This window comes from Myotis myotis, unplaced genomic scaffold (assembly GCF_014108235.1).
Source record: "Myotis myotis isolate mMyoMyo1 unplaced genomic scaffold, mMyoMyo1.p scaffold_m19_p_9, whole genome shotgun sequence".
NCBI lineage: Eukaryota > Metazoa > Chordata > Mammalia > Chiroptera > Vespertilionidae > Myotis > Myotis myotis.
Genome location: NW_023416401.1, coordinates 10,879,648 through 10,903,618, shown reverse-complemented (window position 1 = coordinate 10,903,618; position 23,971 = coordinate 10,879,648). Strand labels below are relative to the sequence as shown.

Genomic DNA, 23,971 nt, shown 5'->3' with positions numbered 1-23,971 from the left:
CTACAGGTGCTGGATTAAGTGGTAGCACACAGGGTGACGGGTGGACAGGCTGCTGCCCAGCCAGCAGGGGCCCTGGTGCGTTGCCAGAGCAGAAAATTAGCTCTGTGCCGGCCAGGCGGAAAGGCCTTGCAGAACAGCAGTCCATGCAGGAGGGGGGTGAGCTTGCAGATCTGCTGCCCGCGGTGTGGCGGGGGCTCGCAGCATGGCTGTGCCCTCGCCGTGACCAGTTGCCGAGTCTGGGAGTTCAGAGGCTCCTGGGGCTAGCGTTGTAACCAGGCGACCAGCAAGCCGGAGAGACCCCACAGCCAACCTATAGTTTCCTCTTCGTTTGTTATTTTCTTGCTTATGTAACAATGCTACAAGCTCATTTTGGAAGGGGAAAAAAGGAGAAAAATCTAGAAAAAGCAGTTCTAATTCCACCTGTGAGAGATGTTTTAGAATATGTGTCTAGTCATGCGGTAGACTCCGAAGGCTGTGTGTCCCCTTCAGTGGCTCTGTGCTGACCCAGGGCAGAGGCCACACCTCAGTTACCGGGGCCCAGGGCCCAGCACGGTGCCTGGCATGCACTGAGGAAGTGACCTGTGTCCGTTGTGCTCTGAGTCAAGGGCAGAGCCAGATTGAAGGGCACAGGGGTCACTGAAGGGACATTCTCTTTGCTCTGAAAGTTCAACGTCCCCAGCTCTGTTCTTGGCCTGTCACTACACAGCGGACTGGAATGTTGGATATTTTTCCTCCCTTGGATGGTGTTGGGTGAGATTCGTCATTGCCTTTTACAGCCTAGCTAGCTCTTTCCTCCCCCACTGCCGACCAGCCCTGGGCGGCCTCCTGTTCCATCAGTCCCAGTGCAACTGTCTCCTGTTGGTTACATCTTTCCCTGGTGTCCTGCTGAGACGGGGCTCTGCTGTCATCTGAGACGTGCCCTCCTCGCTCTCGGCTGCGTAGGGAGGGTGTTCCCACGAGCTGTTGTTCGCACACACGTGGGGCAGGCCTGTTTCTGGTTCGGCTCTCGGGCCTTGGCCGTGCGTTCCGGGAAGTGTATCTCAGCTCAGCTGAACTGGACCTGGCCTCAGCCCGAAGGCTTTAGGCCCGTTCCTTATCCAGCTTTAGGAAAATGTTTAACGTTTTTGTTGGAGCAGAGAGGACCTGACCCTGTTCGTCTGTGTTCATGTCAAGGGGCCAGCTCCGTAATCCCAGGCTCACAAAAGAAAAAGGTGTTTTCCGCACGGTGATCCAGTGCCGGGTAAGACTGGCGTGCTGCCAGGATGCGAGCACCGTGGTGAGATACTGAGAATCCATTTAGCAGCCCCCTAACTCCGGACACTGTGTGCACGCAGAATGCATAACGCTCTGGCGTCAGGCTCACCGGGGCCTGTCCAGACTCTTCTAGGCCATGTGCTGAATCTCCAGGGCCTGCCCCTAGGGAGAGAGCATGACTGAGAAAAGACCTGGCCAGCCTCCTTTATTGTTGAGTGGCAGCCGGGGGACCGGCCTCAGGGAGTGGAAACTAACGGTCCCTTGGATGGTATTAGAGTGACATTTCCCATCATCCTTTTTCACGGGGCTGGTAGAACTAAGATTGCCGGCATGTTCGGATCGGTTAATCTCACTGTCCTCTGTGCTCTAAAACTCTGTTTTGTTTTAAGCAAGGAAATGTAAGACAAGCTTAGAGATGGAGGGAGCCCGGGGGAATAGAAGAAAACGCGTTGGCACAAATCTCAGCTCGCAGGGTTGTCGTCCTGGCTCTGTGGTTTGGGATGTGTCGCGTCTCAGCTCCGTACTCCTGTTTCCTCACCTGTAATATAAGGCATTGGCTTGCCCCTTTCACAGTTGTTTTTTCACATGTTAATGGCTCTGAAGTCAGGGTGCATCTTTACTGTCGCTGGCTGCCAGCCACACAGCAGGTGTGACAGAGTCGCCATTGCCTGAGCAGGCGGCAGCGTGGTCAGTTGAATTAGATGCATTGTTGGGTAGCCACATGTTCAGTGTAATTGTCACTCAGATGTCTTATAAAAGGTCTCACTATGATGTATTATTTGCACCAAAAGTTATCACGTACGCGGAAGGGCATGGAAACAGTAGCAGAGCATTGATTTGATGTTAGAAAAGCAGATATTCGCTGTTGGGAGAAAAACTGCCACGTCATGCCTATAAAACCACACGAATTGCCAGTCTCGCTGCTAAGCACTGTCACCTCCACAGGCAGGGAAGTCCCAATCCCTCCAAAGAGATGAAAGAATCTCAGAGCCACGTGAGGCTTGTGTGACTGATGTCTGCATGCAGGCCCTTGTAAAGGCATTATGTCATACTTCAGCGGCAGCATTTTTTCTTTTCTTTGTGGCTCATGATACAGTGGTGGGTCTTGCAATTGATGGCTTTGCTTTCTAAGGTGTCTCCTGGTTTTCATATATAATAGTTATATTTGTGTTTTCCTGTCAATTAGGGCAAGCTAATAAAAATAATATCTTCAGTATTCCTCTCATGTGTTGGTGCTGTTCCTCTGAGACCCACAGCACTTGCCTCATGATGTCAATTGCCTGGTTACTTTGTTGCTTCTCCTGTTGTGTTTCTAGCACTTAACCAAGCATGAGCAGGTGCTTTTTAAATAAATGTATGAACGAATGGGTGGGTGGGTGGAGGGATAAATGGATGGATGGATAGATGATGGATGGATGGATGGATGATTGATTGATGGATGGATGATATGGATGGATGGATGATGGATGGATGGATGATGGATGGATGGATGGATGATGGATGGATGAATGGATGATTGATGGATGAATGGATATGATGGATGGATGATGGATGGATAGATGGATGATGTGGATGGATGGATGGATGGATGGATGATGGATGAATGGATGGATGGATGGATGATGGATGAATGGATGGATGGATGGATGATTGATTGATGGATGGATGATGTGGATGGATGGATGGATGGATGATGGATGGATGGATGGATGGATGAATGATGGATGGATAGATGGATGAGTGAAGGATGGATAGATGGAAGGATATATGGATGGATGGATGGGATGGATGGAGCTGCTCCAGGAGATGCATCCCCATCTTTGGTGGGGCATCAGAATCCCTCCTAGAGAAGTTGCAGACATTTCTCCCAGATTCAGTGGGAAACTAGACTCAGTTTTTCAGGCCTTTTGTATATTTATTTACAGTTTTAGATTATTCTTACAGCTACAGTGCTCTCTGGAGAGGTCTCCAAGCTAATCACCCAGAGATTCTAGCCCAAGGCCACCATACTGGAGCCAGCTTATGTAGATACAGTAATTTTTAAAATAATTTTACTGAGATATAATTCACATACTGTACAGTTCACCTACTTAAAGTGGACTGTTAAATGGTTTTCAGTGTAATCATAGATATGGCTACCCATAGTCAATTTTAGAACATCTTTGTCACCTCAAAAAGAAACCATGTACCTTTAGCTATTGCCACCACCGCCCTGCCCACCTATCCCTTCCCCTACCCCAGCACTAGGCAACCACCAACCTACTTTCTGTTTTTATAAATTTTCATATTCTGGACATTTTATATTAGTGGAATCACATAATGGAATCTTGGGCTTTTATTTAGCACAGTGTTTTTAAGGTTCTTCATGTCTCAGCATTCTGTCTTATGGCCAAGTAAGATTCCATTGCATGGATATATCTACCACATTTTGTTTATCCCTTCATCAGTTGTGGACATTTGGGTTTCCATGTTTTGGCTATTAATAATGCTACTAAAACATTTATATACAAGCTTTGCATGGACATATATTTTTATTTCTCTTGGGTGTATGCATAGGAATAGAATTGTTGGGTCTTATGTTAACTCTGTTTAATCATTTGAGAAGCTACTGGACTGTTTTCCAAGCAGCTGCACCATTTTTTATTCCCATTATCCGTGTGTGAGGGCTCTGATCTGTCCATGTCCTCACCTACACTGGCCTCAATGATTTGCAAGGTCCTTTCTGCAATGGCGGGGGGGGGGGGGCCTTTTCCCCTTTATGTCTCCTCCCTCCTGTGCCTCAGCAGAGTGCATAGAGGGCTGTGGGGAATTTCTCAGTTAATTACCTGCCAGTTAACCACTCAGCTTGCTCCCTGTGGTTGTAACTGGCTGCAGGCTGCTCCGGCTGTGCATGTAAGGAAGTTATCTGTCGCTACCACCCGCTAGTATAGTGATGGCGAACCTATGACACGCGTGTCACAGGTGACACGCGAACTCATTTTTTTGGTTGATTTTTCTTTGTTAAATGGCCTTTAAATATATAAAATAAATATCAAAAATATAAGTCTTTGTGTTTTACTATGGTTGCAAATACCAAAACATTTCTATATGTGACACGGCTCCAGAGTTAAGTTAGGGTTTTTCAAAATGCTGACACGCCGAGCTCAAAAGGTTTGCCATCACTGCGCTAGTGGGTGAAATGACCCTCAGAGATCTTGGGAATACAGCACCTGAGGACTATAATGGACAGCCAGTCGGGATCTGCCACCAGGTGGTCTCTCTGCAAGGCATCTGGCTGCATCTGGAGTCCTGGCTGCAGCTGCCCTAGACTAGCCCTGGAGAGAGAGCTCCTGGGTCACAGAGGCCCAAGGTGGGCGACACCACAGGCCCCCCACAGGTAGCCCATGGGCCTCCCATCCATCTTCTGTAGAACCGCACTTTGTGCCAGGTCTTGAAAGTGTATGATGCGAAAGACAAAGCAATGCCTGTCTGCAAGAATGCATTCTGTAGAGTAGCGGTCACCAACCTTTCGGACCTCCCGGACCACCAGTGGGCCACGGACCACCGGTTGGCTGCCGCTGCTGTAGAGGTTCCCAGTGGAAGTGATTTGGAGCTCAGGCTTTCTGGCTGCCTATTTCCCTAATTATTTGACCTCAGCATCTCCCAGAGAGAAACCAACCCCGAGAGAACTACCATACCTGGTCTTGTTAATGTCCCTGCCCAACAGCTCTCGTCTGGCTTGGCCGTCCATCTCTTCAGACCTCCGTCGTCGTGGCTCTGTGTTCCAGAAGGCCGAAGGTGTAGCTAGGCAATGTTGTGGGCAACTCCTTTTTGCCTTGGTTTCCTAATTTGTACAATGGGGATGACAATGGTGCTTACATTATAGGATGGTCTTGGATGAAATGAATATACACCAAATATATACGTCACAGGGCTTGGCACATAATAAATGCCCACCAAATGCTAGTTGTTATCTTTTATGTATCAGTGGGAGCCATTGAGAATTGCATTGGAAAAATATATAAGGTTTTAGAGGAAAATGGTTTGGAAACCAACGGTCTGTGGGGACCACAGTATTGATGATTTGCTCTTCTGCTACAGTAAAGGTCAAAGGGCCTCCAAGCAAAGGCAGAGACAGCCACTCCAGGATCCGGGGTCTGGCCTCGCGTCATCCGTGGGCTTTACACTCCTGGGCTCTGGCTGTTCCGTTCTGTGTCTCGCTGTGGTCCATAGAGAATTTGGGGAGAGCTCTGAGAGCCCTGGGCGCTGGATGAGTTCGCGATTCTCGTGGTTGCTAGGGGCCTCTGGCGGTGTGTGTGTGACACGTGGGGGCTACTCAGCCAACGAGGGCTCCACCCCAGCCTCACTGTACTCGCTGCTCCACGGCTGATAGGCCACCCGTCTCTGCCCAGCAGCCTGCAGCTCTGGTCTGCTGATACCAACGGGGGCAGAATGTCAGTTCCCTGCTGGCCATGTTCTCATTTCAGGGACTCCATCATCAAATACCCACTAATTAGCTAAATGTCTCGGGGGCCCAGGTCTGGCTCCCAGGGGATGAGGGAAGGAGCAGACGCACCCGTGGCCTCTAAGAGCTCATGGTTTAGTTGGGAAGCGGGCAGCCCCTTAGGCCACTCCAGGGCTGAGCTGGAGTGTGATCGGGACATGAAGGGGAGCAGGGGGGCAGCCTGTGCATTTATAGGCCCCTTCCCCCCTCCCTTGAGATACCCAGAAAGGGCACCCTTTTCTCTGGACAGAGCTGGGCCTGCTCCCCCTTCTGTGGTTGGCTATTTTCCTTGCTTTCAGTGCGGCCCAGTCCCTTCAGAGTGACACAGTCTTCCTGTGATCGCTCCGTGGCTGTCTTCCGCCAGGCTAGCGTTGAGTCCTTCTAGAAACCTCTTTTTCTCTGCAATGACTCTGTGTGTTTCTGCTTTGGACTGTCATGTATTGATTCCACATTGTAACTCCCAGGGGACAGTCATTGTTCTTGATCTCCAGGTTCGTAGGGACGCCTCTCATTTTTGTTCTGTGACTCACCTACAGTTACTTTCTTGCAGGGGTAGACAAGCTCGGATGCCTGTGAGGGCCAGGCAGGTAACAAGTGAGTGAGGGCGGAGCCATGTGAGAAGGACGGGTGTGGCAGTGGGGAGACATTAGGGAGTGTGAAGGTCTGTGGAGAAGTGGAAATTGCATGCCCCGTCTGAAGGGGTCAGCACCACGCTGCTCTAGCTGATGGCTGCAGTGTGGGAAGGTGGGCCAGTGGTGCTCGATCTCCGAATTCTTTAAGAAAATCAGAAATGTGGATTTTTTTTACATGAAATCTTTTGATTTTAAAATGTCAGATCAAATATTCTTAAAATACTCAGCAGGCAAAACAAAACACACTGTAGCCCAGACAGGGCATGTGCGGTCTCTGCTTTGTGGTTCTGCGCCTGTCATCCAAGGCAGGGGAGGAGGTCAGAAGGACCCATGAGCAGCTGCTACTAGGGGTGTTCCGAGGGGTGGGGACCGCTGTGAGCTGGGGTGTCAGGGTGGTTCAGGAGGATGAAGAGGGGAGAGGAAAGGGGGTGCTGAGACCCCATCAGACTCTTGGAAACTGCTCGTACAGTCACTGCTCCCGCTGGGCTGTAGTTCAGGAAGCGGCTGCCAGGAGAAAGAGCTGACTGGGGACCCTGGTTACCCCGAGAGAGAGAGAGACACTGGAGAGAGAGTGTCACCTGAGAAGAAAGCCCTCGGGTGCTGGGCCACCAGGCTCGGCGGAGCTGTCTGGCCTTAACCTGCGGTGCTCTCACAGGTGCATTGCCAGGTTCAGAGCAGGACTCTGCTGGTCTCCCTGCCGGGCATGCTCTGAGCTGGTTTTCACTCTATTTGTCAACCCAGAAGCCTTTAAAGGCCAGTGGTGGGGTCTGCCCTGTCTACTCACAGGGCCCATAGAGGAGAGAGAGCGAGTCCCCATGAGTCCATGCAGGTTGGCAGAGCCGAAGGTTAATCCAGGAATTAGAATAGAGGAAAGGGCCAAACTGAGGCCTTGTGCAGGGCACAGGCAGTTCAGGGTGGAGAGACATTAGGGAATAGGGGGGTCTGTGGATAGTGGAGTTCAGAACCAGGAGTGACCAGTGATAGTCAGAGTGGCCAAAGGGGCTTCATGGGGAATGTGTATCTGGTGCAATTTGGAGAGGTGGGAGAGAATGCGCAAGACAGAGTGGGGCATACCAGGGGGCAGTGGTGATGTCAAATTATAATCACAGCTGGTAATTGAGTGCTTGCTGTATACCTGGCTGTGTTGAACACATTCTCGTGCATTCTCTCACTAAATCTTCACACCTTCTGAGGTGGCCCTTTCATCATCAGTCTCTTTAAAGACTGGAACCAGCATTGGAACCAAGCATCAGAAACCATAACCGTTATGTTACCTGAGGGCTCAGGACACCCCTAGGAGCCGGGGGCAGTGAGGAAGCCGCCTGAGTCCAGCCAGGGGTGTGACTGGCTGGCCAGTAGCCCTCCAGCTTTGATATTGTATCTCCCCTTTGGGGCTTCATGTGTGACTTCCCTGCCCCTGGTGCCTAGAGGGCATGGCATGCAGCAAGACCTATTGCGGGGAATTGCCTTGGAGGCTCTGGGATGTGGTGGGAAGAAGTTGGAATCCTGATGGCCGGTAGGGAGGGGTACTGGACAGGGCCACCCCAGCACCCTTGGCTTTAACACCCTCACAGCTGTGTGGGATGGATGGGGGAAGAGCCTGGCCCAGTGGCAAAAGGGGGGAATGAGGGCACCACCCTCCCACTCTCTGGGAAGGGAGTGCTGGGGTGGGCGGGAGGGGGGTGGGCACAGGCCAGTCTGTCCTCTTGGGCTTGGGACCGTGAGAGGTATAGGATGGATCGGGGCCTCAAGGACCATGCAGTCTTGTCAAGATAAGATAAAAACCCGTAAAAAATTCAAGAGCAGGGCAAGAGCCAGGTAACAGCACGGGGGAGGATGAGGAGGCCGCCTGTGCCCAGCCCTGAGGGGGCAGGTTGGGGGGTCAGTGCAGGGAGCCCAGTGGGGGCTCCTGTGGGGCTCGGGGACCCCAGGGCAGAGCAGACCTGGACAGTAAGCCTCCCAGAAAGCAATGCATTGCCATGTGTAGGCGACACAGAAGTTCCATGAAGCAATGGTTCCACTTACAACGTGTGTCACTCACGGGTGTTTTCAATGTAGTTACACGTTTTTAATGCTGACATCGTGAGTTTATTTTACACTAAGTTTATTTCACAGCCCACGAACCGGCTGAGACCCGCAGTTTGAAAAAACAGTCCGCGCCCAGCTCACAGCCTGTCTGAGGTTTGAGTGACAAAGGGTCACACGGGTGTGTGCGTGGGCGAGTGTCAGAGGTTGCGAGGACACCAGTGTCCTGGGCTCCTGAGGCAGCGGATGTTGCCGATTTCTGAGGCTGCCTCCAGCCCAGGTGGCTGATCTTTCCCACTGGCGGTGGTTGGGGACCTGAGGGTCCGTCGGTGGATGCTCCTGCTTTTCTTCGGCGAACACGGACGTGTCCCAGGCTCCTGCGGTCACACTGACAGGAATGGCCGAGCACAGGGCTGCCGTGGCCAGGGAAAGGCATTGTCCCCGAAGTCCCATTTCTGCAGGAGGTGGAGCGTGGGCTGGACTTGGAGGGGAGGGCTGGCAGCAGGCCTCGTGAAGGGGGTTCCCATGGCTCCCTCCGGAGAGCTTTGGGCGAGCTCCGTTCCCAGGCAGCGAGGCCTCTCGCCTCCCACTCTCAGCAGGCAGCGTGGCCGTGGCCTGGCCCTGCCCTCCTTGCTGCAGGCTCTGGGCGAAGGTGTCAGTTGCCAGCACCCTGTGGAGTGGGGAATGGGAGAGGGGTTGGCTTGTGTGTAACGCAGAAGGCAGTTTTGGAGGGGAGCTCAGGGGAGCCAGGCTGTGCTGCAGCAGGAGGCGTGGAAGGGGCCGTGGGAAGGCGAGGTGCACGCGATTCAGCACGAGGTGAGCAGTGGTGGCATGAGCAATGGTGGCACGCTGGGCCCTGCTGCCCACCCTCAGCCAGTGTGCTTACCTCTATCCTCAGAGCTGCTGCCCTGCTGGCACGGGTGGGGTGGACAGGCCCATGAGCCCCAAGGCTGCTGAGCCCCTGGCAGCAGCCAGAAGCAAAAACAAAACAGAACAACAAAACATCAGTAAACAAAAGCCCCGCAGGAGGAAAGCAGAAAGGAGTCAGGAAAGCAGAAATGGAGACCCTCCCTCTGAGGCCTCCTCTGTGAGGCCCCAGGAGGGTGTGGTGCCCGACCGGTGAATTGCATGCTGAGGGCTGGGGGAAAGGCTCCGCTGAAGGTGAGGGGCGCGGGCTGCCTCCTTTCAGGGCCTGGAAGGGTGGATTCCCCAGAGCAGGGCCGGTGGCGAGAGGCAGAAGTGTCTCTTGTTTGCAGGTCACTGAATTTATCCTGGGGATTTCGAGGAGGTAATGCCTCTTAATGCCTTGGCTGTTCTTAAAGGGATTGGCTAAATTTACAGCCACTGATGCCATTTGTCCCTGGGCGAGAGGAAAGGATGCTGAGTGGCTGGGAAGGCCCCAGCTTGTTGCCTCTGGGCCCTCCCTTTTCCTCCAGACCTTTAACTAGCTGATGGTAGCAGACTCAAAGGTCGGAGGGCCAGAGGGTGGGGGAGAGACTCCTGACCGCAGGCAGGGAGCCCGTGCGTGCGATCAGCAGAAGCACCTGTGCTGCGTGTTCTTGCCGAAGAAGCCACACCACTGGGCAGAGGGCAGGCAGCAAGGGGAGGGCTCACCTGGGTCTGGGGAGGAGGACAGGAGTGTGGACAAAGGCGCCTTTTCACCAAAGCACACGGGCGTTTTTGTTTCTGGCCTTAAAAATAGTCAGCCAGGCTCACCGAGCTATAGGGACAAGCAAAGAACATGATTGGCTGTTGCAGGGGGTGCCCCGAGCCCCTGGAGCTGGGGCGAGATGTCCCCCTACCCTTCCATTTCTCCTGCTGCCTTGGCTCCTCCTAAACTGTGCACACCCAGGCCCACCCCTTCTGCCTGCAGGCCCAGGGCCGCCTGCTCTTTACAGCAAAGAGCAGCCTCAGCACTTTCCCCACTCCTGCTGCTTCCTTTTTGTTCCTCCACATCCATCACCTGGTTGGGAATGGGCTGGGTCGGGAGGGCTGGGGGGAGGGGGGGGCGTTGCCTGCAGGGTGGGTTCCTGGGATGGGGGTGCATTGGTTGGCTACAGGGTTCTGCCTTCTGGATGGCTGCAGCCAAGGTGTCTCTTCTCTTTCGTCCTCTTCTCTCCTTCTTCTTCCTTTGGTCCCATCCCCCTTCTCACGTTCGCTCATCATTAAAACATAAGCTCCTCTTGCTGGCTCCCAGCTTCGCCAGCAGCCCAGCTGTGGGGATTTCCCATCCTGTTCTCGCTGTGAATGGCAAACTGAGCCAGGAGGACACCTCCAAGCCCAGGAAGGAGGGGAGCGGAGCAAACCCTCATTCCCTGCATTTCCCTGTGTCTCCACCAGCCTGAGCGTTTATCTGTACCTCCTCACTCTTCCTGCCTTAAAAACGGGGCAGACCTTCTGGCTGTGTACCCAGAGAATTAGAAACAGGCACAAACAGATACATGCACACCCGTGTTCATAGCAGCATTACTCTCCGTAGACAAAGGTGGAAACAACCTGATTGTCCTTGGATGGATGGATGGATGGACGGATGGATGAACAAAGTGTGATCTATACATACAGTATGTTATTGTATACAATGTGTTATTTAGCCATAAAAAGGTGTGACATTCTGACACATGTTACAACATAGATGAACCTGGAGGACATGATGATGGGTGAATAAGCCCGTCACAGAAGGACACAGACTGTATGGTTGCACTTATATGCGATTCCCCACATAGACCAGTTCACAGAGATGAAGGAAGCACAGTGGGTGCCGAGGCTGGAGCAGGAGGAACGAGGAGGTGATGTTTAATGGGTAGAGTTCTGTTTGGGAAGATGAACACGTCTGGGGTGGATGGTGATGATGGTTATACAGCCACCATGAATGTATTTAATGCCGCTGACTTGTACACTTGGAAATGATTAAACGCTGTTTATGGTATGTATAATTTACCGATGCAAAATTGGGACAAGCCCAGCTGGCGTGGCTCAGTGGCTGAGTGGCGACCTATGAACCAGGAGGTCACGGTTCGATTCCCGGTCAGGGCACATGCCTGGGTTGCAGGCTCCATCCCCAGTGGGGGGCGTGCAGGAGGCAGCCAGTCAATGGTTCTCTCTCATCATTGAGGTTTCTCTCTCGCTTTCCCTTCCTCTCTGAAATCAATAAAAAATATATATATTTTTAAATGGGGTTTGAGTGGCTGAACTTCCAGCCCCATAGCTGAGAAGATGGACCATGAGGACAGCATGCTCTCCCACTCCCTCCTCCCTCTTCCCGTGAACAGAGACAAAGCTGGGCTTTCGTGCTGAAGGAGGGCTTCTGGTTCCCTGGCTGGGACTCATTCTGAAATGAAGAGGGAGCCCAAGTGGCAGGTTAGCCTGGGTTCCCTCAGAAAGCAGGGTTCCTGGAAGCCCCCCAGGGCAGGAGTCCGTGCGGGGAGTGACATGGGAGGGGAGTGACATGGAGGGGGGAGTGACATGGGAGAGAAGGGGGTAACTTGGGAGGGGGCCACATGGGGGGTGACATGGGAGGGGGAGTGGCATGGGAGGGGGAGTGACATGGAGGGGGGGTGACATGGAGGGGGAGTGACATGGAGGGGGAGTGACATGGAGGGGGAGTGACATGGAGGGGGGATGACATGGGGAGTGACATGGGGAGTGACATGGGGGTGGGTGACATGGAGGGGGTGACATGGAAGGGAAGAGACACGGGAGTGGGGAGAGCCAGACAGAGGAGTATATGCATCTGGTCACCACTATGGGCCGCTGGGGCTCCATCCCCTGGGGCACATGGAGGGGCTGTGTTGACAGCACCTCAGAAATGTCATCTGGGAGACGAAAAAGGGGGCGTGCGCCCAGGCATGTTAGTTCCTGGCACTTCCAGGGTGCCAGCAGGGATCCTGCAGGTGTGCCCAGGCAGAAGGCGCCCGGGGGGCAGAGGCCAGGTGCTGTCGGCTACACTGCATGCGCCTGATTGAGCAGCTGTGACTGGAGTGGAAGGGAGGGCAGCTGCGAGGATGTGCCTCAGGAGGCGTCCCAGACAAGTGTCCAGTGAGGAGGCATCGTCTTTTTCCCTCTGGGCAGCAACGTTCTGCGGGGTGGGAGTGGGTCTCAATGCCTGTCCTTTTCCTCGGTGAGCCGGGGGGTTGGGGCTCCTCACCGGACAGGACTAGGGTAGGCCCAGGAGAGGCCCCAGGAGAAGCCCGCGTGAGTCCAGGAGGGCCCAACAGAGCAGAACAGAGGCCACTGCTGGAGGCAGGGCCAGGCACCCGTCCTCCTGGAAGACCTCCAAGCCGGTGTCTGCAAAAGCCAGGCCTGCACCTGTGCCTGTGCCGGCGCCAGGAAGCCCTCGATAAGATCTGAAGTCTTCGAGGAATAATAGGCATGGCCTTAGGCACTACCTTCTCCTGCAGGCGGCTCCTTTCAGCCCTCTCTGGACATCAATCTTATCATGCCATCTGGCTGGGACCAGCAGCTGGGCACGGACCCAGCCCTCCAAGCCAGAATCCCGTTGCAGCACTTGAATTCACGGTGGGGACTGGGGAAGTGGGAGATGTCCTGAGGGCCAGAGCAGGCTGCCAGGAGGGGATGAAGAGGCAGTGAGGTGCAGGCGGACCTGGAGCTCTGCTGTGCTGACCTGGGCAAGTTACTTAACCTCTCTGAACCCCCGTTTTCTAAGTCGCCTAATTATACTGACCTCATAGAGTTGTTGTGAGGGGTAAGTGGTGAAGGCATATCAAGTGCTGAGAAGCATGCCTGGCACATGGTCTGGGCTCAGTACATGTTAGTCATTCCTGTTACTAGAAGGCACCGTGCTCGTGCCCATAGGTCAAAGCCGGGTGAACCCTTTGCCCTCTGGCCTCCATTAAACCTGGGGATTGGGCTGTCGCCAGGAGAGGACCTCTGGACTCCGTGGGCGGAGGGAATGGGAAAGTGCTTCGGGGCGAGGGGCACGGTGTGAGCAAAAGCAGAGGCAGAAAGAGCCTTGCATGTTGGTCTTCTGTTGCTGCCCAGCACATTACACCAACGCGGTGGCTTACAGCAGTGCCGTGTATTACCTCCCAGCTTCGAAGTGGGAGTCACACTCGGTGTGTCACGAGGCTGAGATCAAGGCTCGCCGGGCTGGGCTCGTGTCTGGAGGCACAGGGGCAGCAAAGCCTGCTCCCAGGCGCATTGGGTTTTGGCAGAATTGACTTCCTTGCGCTTGTAGGGCTAAGGTGCCCTTCTCCTTCCTGCCATTGACCAGAGATTCCCAGAGGCTGCTCCGTTCCTTGCAGGTGCCCCCTCCTTCTCGCCAGCAGTGGTGTGTCCTGTCTTTCTTGTGCTGTGAATCTTTGTCTCTAGCTCCAGTCCCAGATTTAAGAGATTCATGGGATGGATTAGGCATAGTCTCCCTATATTCAAGTCCGCTGATTTGGAGTTTAATTGCATTTGCAAGATCCCTTCGGTGTTTTATTGAGTAACTGGGAGGAGGTGTACACGCAGGACCCTCTCATGGTTCTGCCTAGTACACAGGCATATGCCTGGGGCAAGCAGTGGAGTAGACAGGGGGCTGGAGGAGGTCATGGGCAGCGGTTGGAGCAGGAGGGATAAGTGGGTGTTGGTGGTGGGAGGGATGGAAGGCCACTGTAGGCCTTGAATGGCAGGTGGAAGAAGGGGCATTGGACACACCGCACCTCTGACTGTGGCCTTGCACCACTAGGCATGCTTATTCCAATCGGAAATGACTCCCTTCAGACCCACTGTCCCCTGAGCCTCCACACTGGGTTCCCTACTCTGATGAGGGCTCCTGGGCCTGAAACCTCGGACCATTCCCTCTGGAATAGAGCAGGCTCCAAACCCCAAGGCCACGGAGCTCAGGAGCCCAGAGCTAGCTCCCTCTAGCATCACCCACTCCCCTGCAGCAGCCTGGGGTCCAAGGGAGGCTGGGCTCCTTGCAGCAGCCAAAACCCCAAAACTGGAGTCAGAGATGTGTGTCCAACTGTCGCCAACCCAACCTCTGACCAGGCCAGCAGGGGTGTGGGAGTCAGCATTCATGAACTTGGTGGCATTTCTGGAACCCGTGGGCCGTTCCTTGTCCTGCTTTGGATCCATGAGTTAAAAACTCAACCAAACCTTGATCATTGGCGAATAACTACGTTCTAAAAAAGTCCTCAGTAATCCAAGGCTTTGAAATTCAAATGTTCCTTGAAACATACCAGGACCTGGTCTTTGTTATGAACAGTCACAGCCTAGGCAGGCGCAGGCCGCCCTCTGAGTCTCGGATCTCGGGGCGTACATTCAGGTCCTCTGTGTGCCCAATTGCAGTAGGTTGGTAGATGGCATTCTCCTGGTGAAACCATGTGCAGCATCCTCTAGCTGAGGGGACTCCCCTTGGAAAGCAGTGATGTCCAGACAATGAAAGGGACACCAGACAAGCTTTGATGTCCCTTCCCATCTGGCTTAGAACCTGTCAGGAAAGGGGGAGGGTCCCCAGTAGGAAGGGATCTGGAGGTGAGAAAGGTTCTAGCTCTTCCCACTTCCAGGTGGTCAGGTGGGAGCTGTGGGCAGGGGGTGGGAGAGGGAAGTAGAGGTGGCCCACCAGGCCGGGGCCCCTAAAGCAGCTGGGTCCACCCAGTTGGCCCAGGAAAGGACAGCAGTTCTGTTGTTGGATTTCAGCAACGTCCCTAGAATACCACCCAGGTTATGCCAGGTCACATCTGAGAGAAGGCTCAAGGGCTAACAAGGGTATGCAGGGTGGCCAGCCAGCCTCCATGGCTAGACCACGCCCTCCCAAACCACCCACCAGGCCTTTCACCTCTGTCATTAAAAGCAGGTCACATTCCTACAGACTGAGCCCAGCACGGGTCCCCGGAGCCGCACCATCACAAGGCTGCGGAACTGTGCTTCCTCCAGGCCTGCAGGCTCCAGCTAATGTAGGGAGAGTCTGGTGTCCAAAGAGAAGGCATCTCTTTAGAAGGAGGCATTTCCTTGGCGGGTTTGTGTCCGAGGATCCCCGATATATCCTAATGGTTGGGGCAGGGACACCAAAGCCTGTGGTCTATTTTCTTCTGCTTTATGGCAGCATTTCTTTTTTTTTTTTTTTATTGCTTAAAGTAATACAAAGGGTATTACATATGTGTCCATTTTTTTCCCCCCGCCCTAGACAGTCCCCTAGCCTCCCCTATCCCCCAGTGTCTTATGTCCATTGGTTATGCTTATATGCATGCATACAAGTCCTTTGGTTGATCTCTTACCCCCCTACCTCCTGTCCCCCAACCCTCCCCGGCCTTCCTGCTGCAGTTTGACGATCTGTTTGAGGCAGCTCTGCTTTATGGCAGCATTCCTTAACTCCAAGTTGGGAGATGGGTCTGTTTTCTGCTTTCTCCCAGATGCAAGGTCTAGGTATGGACTAATACCAAACATCGCACACGTTCCTGTGTTGGTCAGTTAGACAAGTTGCCTGTCTTGTGTGGGCCTCAGTTTCCCTTTCCACACGGGAATTAACAGCATGTACCTCACACTGACGAGGGCATGGCCTCCGCCTCCAGCTTTGTCTCACAGAGCCTTGCTCCTTCTCTCCCGCAGCCCTGACCCAGGCCCGCGCTGGAGGGATGGAGAACTCCTCGGCAGCATCTGCCTCCTCTGAGGCTGGGAGCAGCCGCTCCCAGGAGATCGAGGAGCTCGAGCGGTTCATCGACAGCTACGTGCTCGAGTACCAGGTGCAGGGGCTGCTGGCAGACAAGACGGAAGGTGACGGTGAGAGCGAGAAAACACAGTCCCACATCTCCCAGGTGAGCATCGCCCCAGGGAGGAGCAGAAGGGCTGGGGCCTGGGCAGGTACAGGGCCTGGGAAAACTCAAAGGGTGTGTGTGATAAGGGGACCCTAAATCTAGTTGCCTGGCCCTAGATCCCTGGGATGTGGATGGTCCCATCCACAGAGTGTGGGATCCCTACAGCAAGCTCCTCTCAGACCCTCTGACCCACCTCTGCTCTGTCCTTTCCTATTGGGTCAACGTGCGATTAACAGAACACAGATTTATTGAGCATTTACTATGTGTTCTACCCTATTTATTCCCTGTCCTCTCTATGCTTATGTTCTGGAAGAGATCGGGGGAGTTGCAGCTTATCCAAAATGCACACAGTGAGAAGGCTGTGACTTGTGAATGTTTTCTCTGATTTCAAATACAGGCAGGTTTGGGCAGCCACAAAATTGAGTCTCTCTGGCAATCCCTCAGGGCTCTGTGTCAGACCTAGCTAGGCCCTTGAGGCGTTCTGACCAGGATCTCAGGATGGTATCGGCCCTTCCTGGGTAGTCTATGGCAGCCCTGGTCTTGGGTGGACTCGGATGGTAGACTGTGGATGAAGATTGGGATGGGGAGGAAGCACTCTTGCCCCCTCCCGTAAGCGTCCGGGAGCTGTCTCCCCCAGGAGCTGGCCCCATGGACAGGTGGGTGGGGCCAGCCTGGTGGGTGCTGCCTGCCTCCGCCACCATCTGGACTCTGATGGCTCTAGCAGGGCATCTTTCAAAGGTTCTTCCAGGTGAAATGGGTTCTTACAAGAGGAAGGTCCAAGGAAGCCCTGAAGCTTCACCCTAGAGCAGTGGTTCTCAACCTTCTGGCTCTTTAAATACAGTTCCTCATGTTGTGACCCAACCATAAAATTATTGTTTTCGTGGCTACTTCATAACTGTAATGTTGCTACTGTTATGAATCGTAATGTAAATATCTGATATGCAGGATGGTCTTAGGCGACCCCTGTGAAAGGGTTGTTTGACCGCCAAAGGGGTCGCGACCCACAGGTTGAGAACCGCTGCCGTAGAGGCATGCTTTGTGAATTTCTGTTTCCGAAGCAGGCCCTGGAGAGAGAATTTTGGAAGGAGGAGCCTGCCAGTGACTCTGACCTTCCTGTGGTGACTGCTGAGGTCTCAGGAGGACAGCAGATGGAGAGGTGCCCTCCGTCTGGGCCCTGCACTGCTGGCTCCTGCTCCTGGGCCTGACCACGCGCCAGCATCCACATCTGGAGGGGCTCTAAACAGATGCTTGTTGCCCTGGCCGGGTGGCTCAGTTGGTTGGAGCATTGTCCCCTATACCAAAGATTGTGGGTTTGATTCCTGGTCAGGGCACATACCTAGGTTACAGGTTCAATCCCCCGTTGGGGCACATATGGGAGGCAACCGATCAATGTTTCTCTCTTTCTCCCTTCTTCTCTCTAAAAAGTCAGTAAAAAAAAAATCCTCAGGTGAGGATTAAAAAAATAATAAAAATAAAAAATAACAACAACAATAGATGTTGGTTGCGAGGCAGAGCGTGGACAACACGGCCACTGGTAACATCTGGACGCATGCCTTAAACTTCCTGCATTTTATGACGTTCCCTGGAAGAATGTGAGCACTGGGCAGGCCGCCTGTGCGCTGCTGGCCAAGGAAGGGCATTTCCGTCTTGACCCCACCCCATCCCACAGGCGCCCCAAGACACAGCTGGGGTACAGGCCCCAGAGGAGGGTGCACTGCGGACAAGGCCGGGCTTAGAAGTGTCTACGTAACACGCTGCTGTTGACACAGCCTTATGGGAAATCTTTCTGCTAAAGCACATTTGATTGTTTTTATTTCATTTGATGACTGTTTTAAATGGAAGCCAAAAACAAGGAACAAAAATAACCCCAGAGAATGTCCGTCTGCCTGTCTGCGGAGGTGCTGTAGTGTTTCTGGGAGAGGAAAATTCTTAAGAATCTTGGAAACCTTGAGAAAGCTTGAGGGAACGGGGAAGAATGTTGCCCTTCAGTTGGTGAGGCCATTTTCTTAGGATCTGAGAGATGACAGTTGACACTCAGGAGGCAAATACCTTATGATGCTTGTTCTCCCTGCCCCTCCCCAGCACCAACTAGAAAGATGGATGGATGGCAGGATAGATGGAGGGCAGGATAGATGGAGGGGAGGGGAGGGGAGGGGAGGGAGCTTCCATGATGAGTAACTAAGAGAATATACCCACCAAGTTTCCCAGCACTTTCAGGATACCTTATTTTAAATCAAAACCCCACACACATCCATTTCAAGAGTGCCTACCCTTCATTGGATTTCAAGTCCCCAAAGTCGTATCCTGACCGTTGTCCTCTCTCTGTGCTTGGGGGTAAGCGGGTTATGGTTCCATTCTACAGAAGAAACAACTGAGACACAGAAACAGGAACCAGCCAAACTGCACTCCCGGGGCTGCCCGTAGGTAGGCTGGGACCCGAGTATTCAGACTGGCCTGAGGTCCCTTTTTCACAATGTTTTTCTTCTCTTTGTCTTCATGTTTTTGTTGGTGTTGTTTCCTTCTGCCTTCCCTGTTCACTGTTCCCTCACTCCCTCTTATCCCATCCCGTCATTTCACCTTGCCTTTGGACCTCCAACCCCCACATCTTTGCTGGTAGGAGGAAGCACTCAATGGTGGACCCCCCATGAAAGTCTTAACAGAAGACGTGAGTTTGAGGGGAGCTGTGCATGGGGGTGGTTGAGCATGGGGGACTCATTCTATTTTTCCCCTTATTTAAAATAAATAATATATCTTTACATTTATAAGTACTATAGCCATACATTCTCATGGTACACGAGAATTCAAATATTATCAAAAGAATCTCCCTTAGCGACTTCCTATATAATAGGACTTATAGAAATGTATTATTTCAAAATCGTAGATTCTAGCCAGTATCTATGTTGTTCAAAAACTCTCATTTCCCCCAGCTTTACGCCCCGGGGAGTCTTCCAGGCGTGTACATCTGCTGTGTTCTGTTTAATGGCCGCACAGTAGCCCATAGTATGGATGTCCCATCGCTCAGCCATTCACCTTTGGTGGGCATTCAGGTTACTTCCAAATGTTCCTCTGGAAATACAAGGTCCTCAGGGAAGCCTGTTGGACGTGCCTCCGCCTTCACATGCAAAGTGTTTCTTCAGGCAGATGCTGAGAAATGGAATCAGTTTCAACAGCCATTGCCAAATTGCCCTCCAAAATGACTGTCCGTTAGTCACACTGCCACCAGTGTATTGGGACAAATTGTCTCTCGTCATTTAAGGTGCATTTTCTCGATATCTTTTTAATATGATTACCAGTTATTTTGTAATGGGTTAAATTTTTGTTTTACTTTTAAAGCAGCATTTGGAAAAACAGAGACAATCGGAAAACAGAGAAAGAAGTTCAGCGTGATTTTATGGCAGAAGCTAATATCATTTTTGTGTAAAACTCTTTCTTTATATACCTTTTACAAAGTTGAGGTTCTAGCGTCCGTGTCGTTTGTAGCTTGCTTGTTGATTTAGCATGAGCTCCTACACATTGGTTGGTGGTGTTTGGCATAAAGCACAGTTGTTTAAATCTGCCCTTTTTCTACTCGTTACTTTTGGCTAAATAGCGAAATGTAATTAGAGCTAACATTTATTTACCAGTCCCTGTTCTAGGCTCTGGGACAGAGTGATTAACAGAATGGACCATGACCCCCCTCCCCCTAGCTCTTACTTTCTGGTGGGGAAAGACGGATGATAGACAAAGAACTAGATTGTTAAAAGGTTATATACACACGAGGGAGGCGCAGTCAGGGGTGTGAGAGCTGGGCTGTCCCTAAGGCTTACTTAGAAAAGGATTTTTGAGCAAAGATTTGGAGAAGATAAGAGAGGGCGGCCACTGGGGAATGAGTATTCCAGGCAGAGGGAATGTCAAGGGCACAGATCACGTCCCGCTGTGAGGAACAGCTTTGGGTCCAATCTCCTGGGAGCAGAGTGAGCCAGTGGAATGTCGTAGAAGAGCCAGGTCTGCAGGGCCTTGTTGGCCCGGGGGAGGACTCTGGCCTTTTGTCTAGCGAGACAGGAAGACGTGGGAGGGTGTTGAGCAGAGGAAGGACATGGTATGACTGATGAAAGACTAGGAAGCTATTGAGGTGTCCAGGCGAGAGGTGATGGTGGCTTGGAGCAGCGTGGTCACTACTGAGGTGGTGAGAAATGATCAGATTCTTACTATACAGGGCGGGGCAAAAGTAGGTTTGCAGTTGTGAGTGCGAAACACAGATTATTCTCGTATTATTATTTATTATTGTATTATCTTCCATGTGAACAACTGTTAACCTACTTTTGCCCCACCCTGTATGTATATATTATATACTAGTATATGTATACTTTTTATTGTGAAATTATTTTAGGCTTATAGTAAAGGTGCAAAAACAGTGCAGGGTGTTCCTATGAACCTGTTTGTCACCCAGTGTCCCCTAATATGAGCGTCTTACATAACCACAGGGCAATGATCAGAACTAGGAAGTTAACATTGGTACAATGAGGCCTTATTCAGGATTTTACCAGTTGTTCCACTAATATCCTTGTTCTATTCCAGGATCCAAATTTGCATGTAATTGTTGTGTCTCCTTATTCTCCTCCAATCTGTGAAACCCTCTTGGTCTTTTCTTACCTTCCACGACCTTGACACTGTTTAAAAAACATACATTTTTATTGATTTCAGAGAGGAAGGGAGAGGGGGAGAGAGAGAGAGAAACGTCAGTGATGAGAGAGAATCATCAATCAGTTGTCTGTCTGCACATCCCACACTGGGGATCCAGCTCCCAACCCGGGCATGTGCCCTGACTGGGAATCAAACCGTGCTCTCCCTGGTTCATAGGTCAGTGCTCAACCACTGAGCCACACAGGTCGGGTGACCTTGATGCTTTTGAAGAGCACTGATCACTGATTTTGTAGAAAGTTCCCCAATATGAATTGCCTGATGTTTTGTCCTGATTAGATTGAGACTGTGTATTTTTGGCAAGTCATGGCCCTTCCGAAGTAATGGCCCTTCTCAGTGCATCCATTGTATTGGGGAGTCCAGGATGTTGATAGAGTTTGTCACAGGCAGTGTTATTTATCCTCGATAACTTGTCTGATGGATTTCTCAGTTTTTCCTTTTCCCCCTATAATTAATAAATATCTTGGGGAGATGCTTTGAGACTGCAAATATCTAGACAGAGGGAATTTAATCCATGGAGTTGGTCTGGATGATAAAGCTGAGAAGCGAAATTTCCCGAGATTTAACTGCAGGAAGCCTTACCACCTCTACACCTGAGGCACAGGTGTTGCCAGAGCCAGGGTCAGGGTCATGCACAGAAGGCTGAGGGCTGGAGCCATGAGGGAGACCCTGTCCCTGCTGGCAATGCCACCTGAGGTGGGGGGAGGCGGGAGCTGATGCCCTGACTCCCTTCTTCCGGTCTCCCATTGGCCGAACCAACTGACTGACTTCTCCCTTCTTCCGGTCTCCCATTGGCCGAACCAACTGACTGACTTCTTCCTCCTTCCTGTCTGCCATTGGCCGAACCAGCTGATGCTGGAGGCTAGGAGTCACAGTAGGCAGGGATCAGCTCCTCTGCAGTGCAGAGCCCGGATGGGCAAGAAGTGGATGTGAGGGCTGGGACTCCCCCGGGACTGGGACGCCACCTTTGCCATTTCCCTCCAGCTGGGCTGCCCCATATGGCAGCCATCCCAATGGGGCGGGTCCAAGTTGAGGTGGGCTCTAAGTGGATTTCAAAAACTTAGTGTGAAGAGAAGAATATGAACTATCTCAATACATTTTAAGTTAATCACCTGTTTTAAATATGTTGAGATAAAATGGAGTCTTGCGCTTAATTTGACCTTTTTAAAACATGGCTGCCGGGTCATTGACAGTGACGTCTGCGGCTCTGTTTGTGGCTCTCATGCCGTGTCTGTGGGACAGCACTGCTCTAGAGTACACTGCACCGGCCGTGTCGTCGGCATGGTAATAACATATCTTTCCTGCACAAAGGTCGTGCCCTTGGCCCGCAGTCAGGAAGGTGTGTCCAGCCAAGGTTTACAAAACCAGGCCTCGAGCCATCCAACTCACTGCCAGTTCTGACCAAGTGTGTCAGGCAGAGAGAGAGTGCTTTCCCTGTACAGGGCGTAGATCAAGGTCCGTGTCCAGCAGCCTCAGCCTGCGAGGCCAGCTAACGTTTAACGCAATAATAAACACACCACCACGGAGCCCGGTAGCACCGCACACAGGAAGGGCCGCACCGTTACTGCTGCTCGTACCTCCACAGTGTTTTCTGGGTTACAGACGTCCTCATCGCAGCCTGCAGAGCCGCCCAGCCTGGCTGTCCATTGTAGAGGTGACGCAGTGAAGCCTGGGAGGTCACATGGGTATCAGCGGCTCTGAAACTGCTGGTGCATCACTCAGGAGCTTGTCAAAATGCTGGTGCCCAGGCCCTGCCCTCACAGAGTTTGATTCAGTGGATGGAGAGTGGGGTCCAGGGACCCCAGTGTGGTATGGCAGGCTTTGGGACGGTCAAGGTGGGGCGCACCGTGGGGCACATCAGGCCCCTAAGCTGTCAGCGGGACGTTGTGGGTCTGGGCTCTGCTGGCCAGTCTGGGGCTCTTCCCCAAGGCCAGGCTGTCCTGTCGGTCCATAGCTCCATCGTCCTTTGGAGCTGGGCATTCGGAAAGATACACACACACACACACACACGCCTCATCTTCAGCTCTGGCCTTGACATTGTAGAGGGCTAGCGTGGCTGAAGGCGGGCAAGTGGGCAAACATGGTGCCCGTTGTTCAAAGCTCACAGTGACCCTGTGTCACGTCTGGTTGACTTTGGAGTGTGGCTGGGTCTTCATCACTTCGGTGGGCTTAGGTGGAGGGAATCTAGGTTGCCTTCCCCACGTGTACCAGAGGGTCACCTCCCCGTGGAACTCAGAGCTGCCAACCTGGGCCTGCTGGTCGGAAGCATCTGCTATTGAGATGGCCGAGCAGGATTCTCTCCTGTCTCTGCGGCAGGAGGACAGGGCCATGTGTGGGGGGCCCGGGCTGAGGGAGGCTGAGCCTGCATACCCTGCCATCACTGACCCCTCCTTTCTCCCCCGCAGTGGACAGCGGACTGCAGCCGGCAGCTGGACAGCAGCTGTCCCTTCTCCCGAGGGCGAGCTCCCCCGCAGCAGGTAGGGAAGAGCTCTGCCCCATCGGGATCGCCATGTGTCTTGTCTGTCTGGGTTGCTGGGCTGGCCCAGGATGGTCATCGCTGGTGACCCTGCAGGTCCCCCGTACACCTTCTGGTGGTCTAGCTCAGCCGTGGGCAAACTACGGCCCGCGGGCCGGATCCGGCCCGTTTGAAATGAATAAAACTAAAAAAAAAAAAAAAAAAAGACCATACCCTTTTATGTAATGATGTTTACTTTGAATTTATATTAGTTCACACAAACACTCCATCCATGCTTTTGTTCCGGCCTTCCGGTCCAGTTTAAGAACCCATTGTGGCCCTCGAGTCAAAAAGTTTGCCCACCCCTGGTCTAGCTGCCCTTTCTGATGCCTCCTCCCTGCCTGCGGGCGACAGTGGATTGGAGGCCAGAAAAGCACGGCTCTCCTGAGGAGTGGAGGGTGGAGTACGCAGGAAGTGGAAGAGGACGGGTGCTGACTGCCGTTGGGAAGTTCCCCTTGAATGCCCAGCCCACAGTGAGGCACCCCCTCCTAAGAACGCAGAGATTCATAGGATTTCTTTTCAGCAGCAGCATTATGTGCTATAACAAACATCTGCATACAACCACATGTCCACTGAGAGGAGGATGGAAAGCAGTATGTGACACATGCTCCCTGCGGAACATGAC

The 23,971-nt window shown here is 52.6% G+C and overlaps 1 protein-coding gene across 6 annotated transcripts in view; it reads left to right on the top strand.

Annotated features, from left to right (window-relative positions):
* The window catches only part of CTIF (cap binding complex dependent translation initiation factor), a 235,293-nt gene that overhangs the window by 48,498 nt on the left and 162,824 nt on the right, over positions 1–23,971 (top strand). For 4 of the 6 annotated variants that reach the window (XM_036322505.1, XM_036322504.1, XM_036322503.1 and 1 more), the window contains 3 exons: positions 15,946–16,151; positions 18,769–18,816; positions 23,237–23,308. In XM_036322505.1, the coding sequence (XP_036178398.1) occupies positions 15,972–16,151; positions 18,769–18,816; positions 23,237–23,308 (300 nt within the window). In that variant the 5' untranslated portion in view covers positions 15,946–15,971. The remainder of the gene's footprint in view (positions 1–15,945; positions 16,152–18,768; positions 18,817–23,236; positions 23,309–23,971) is intronic. The other 2 variants (XM_036322507.1, XM_036322508.1) reach the window with 2 other exon arrangements.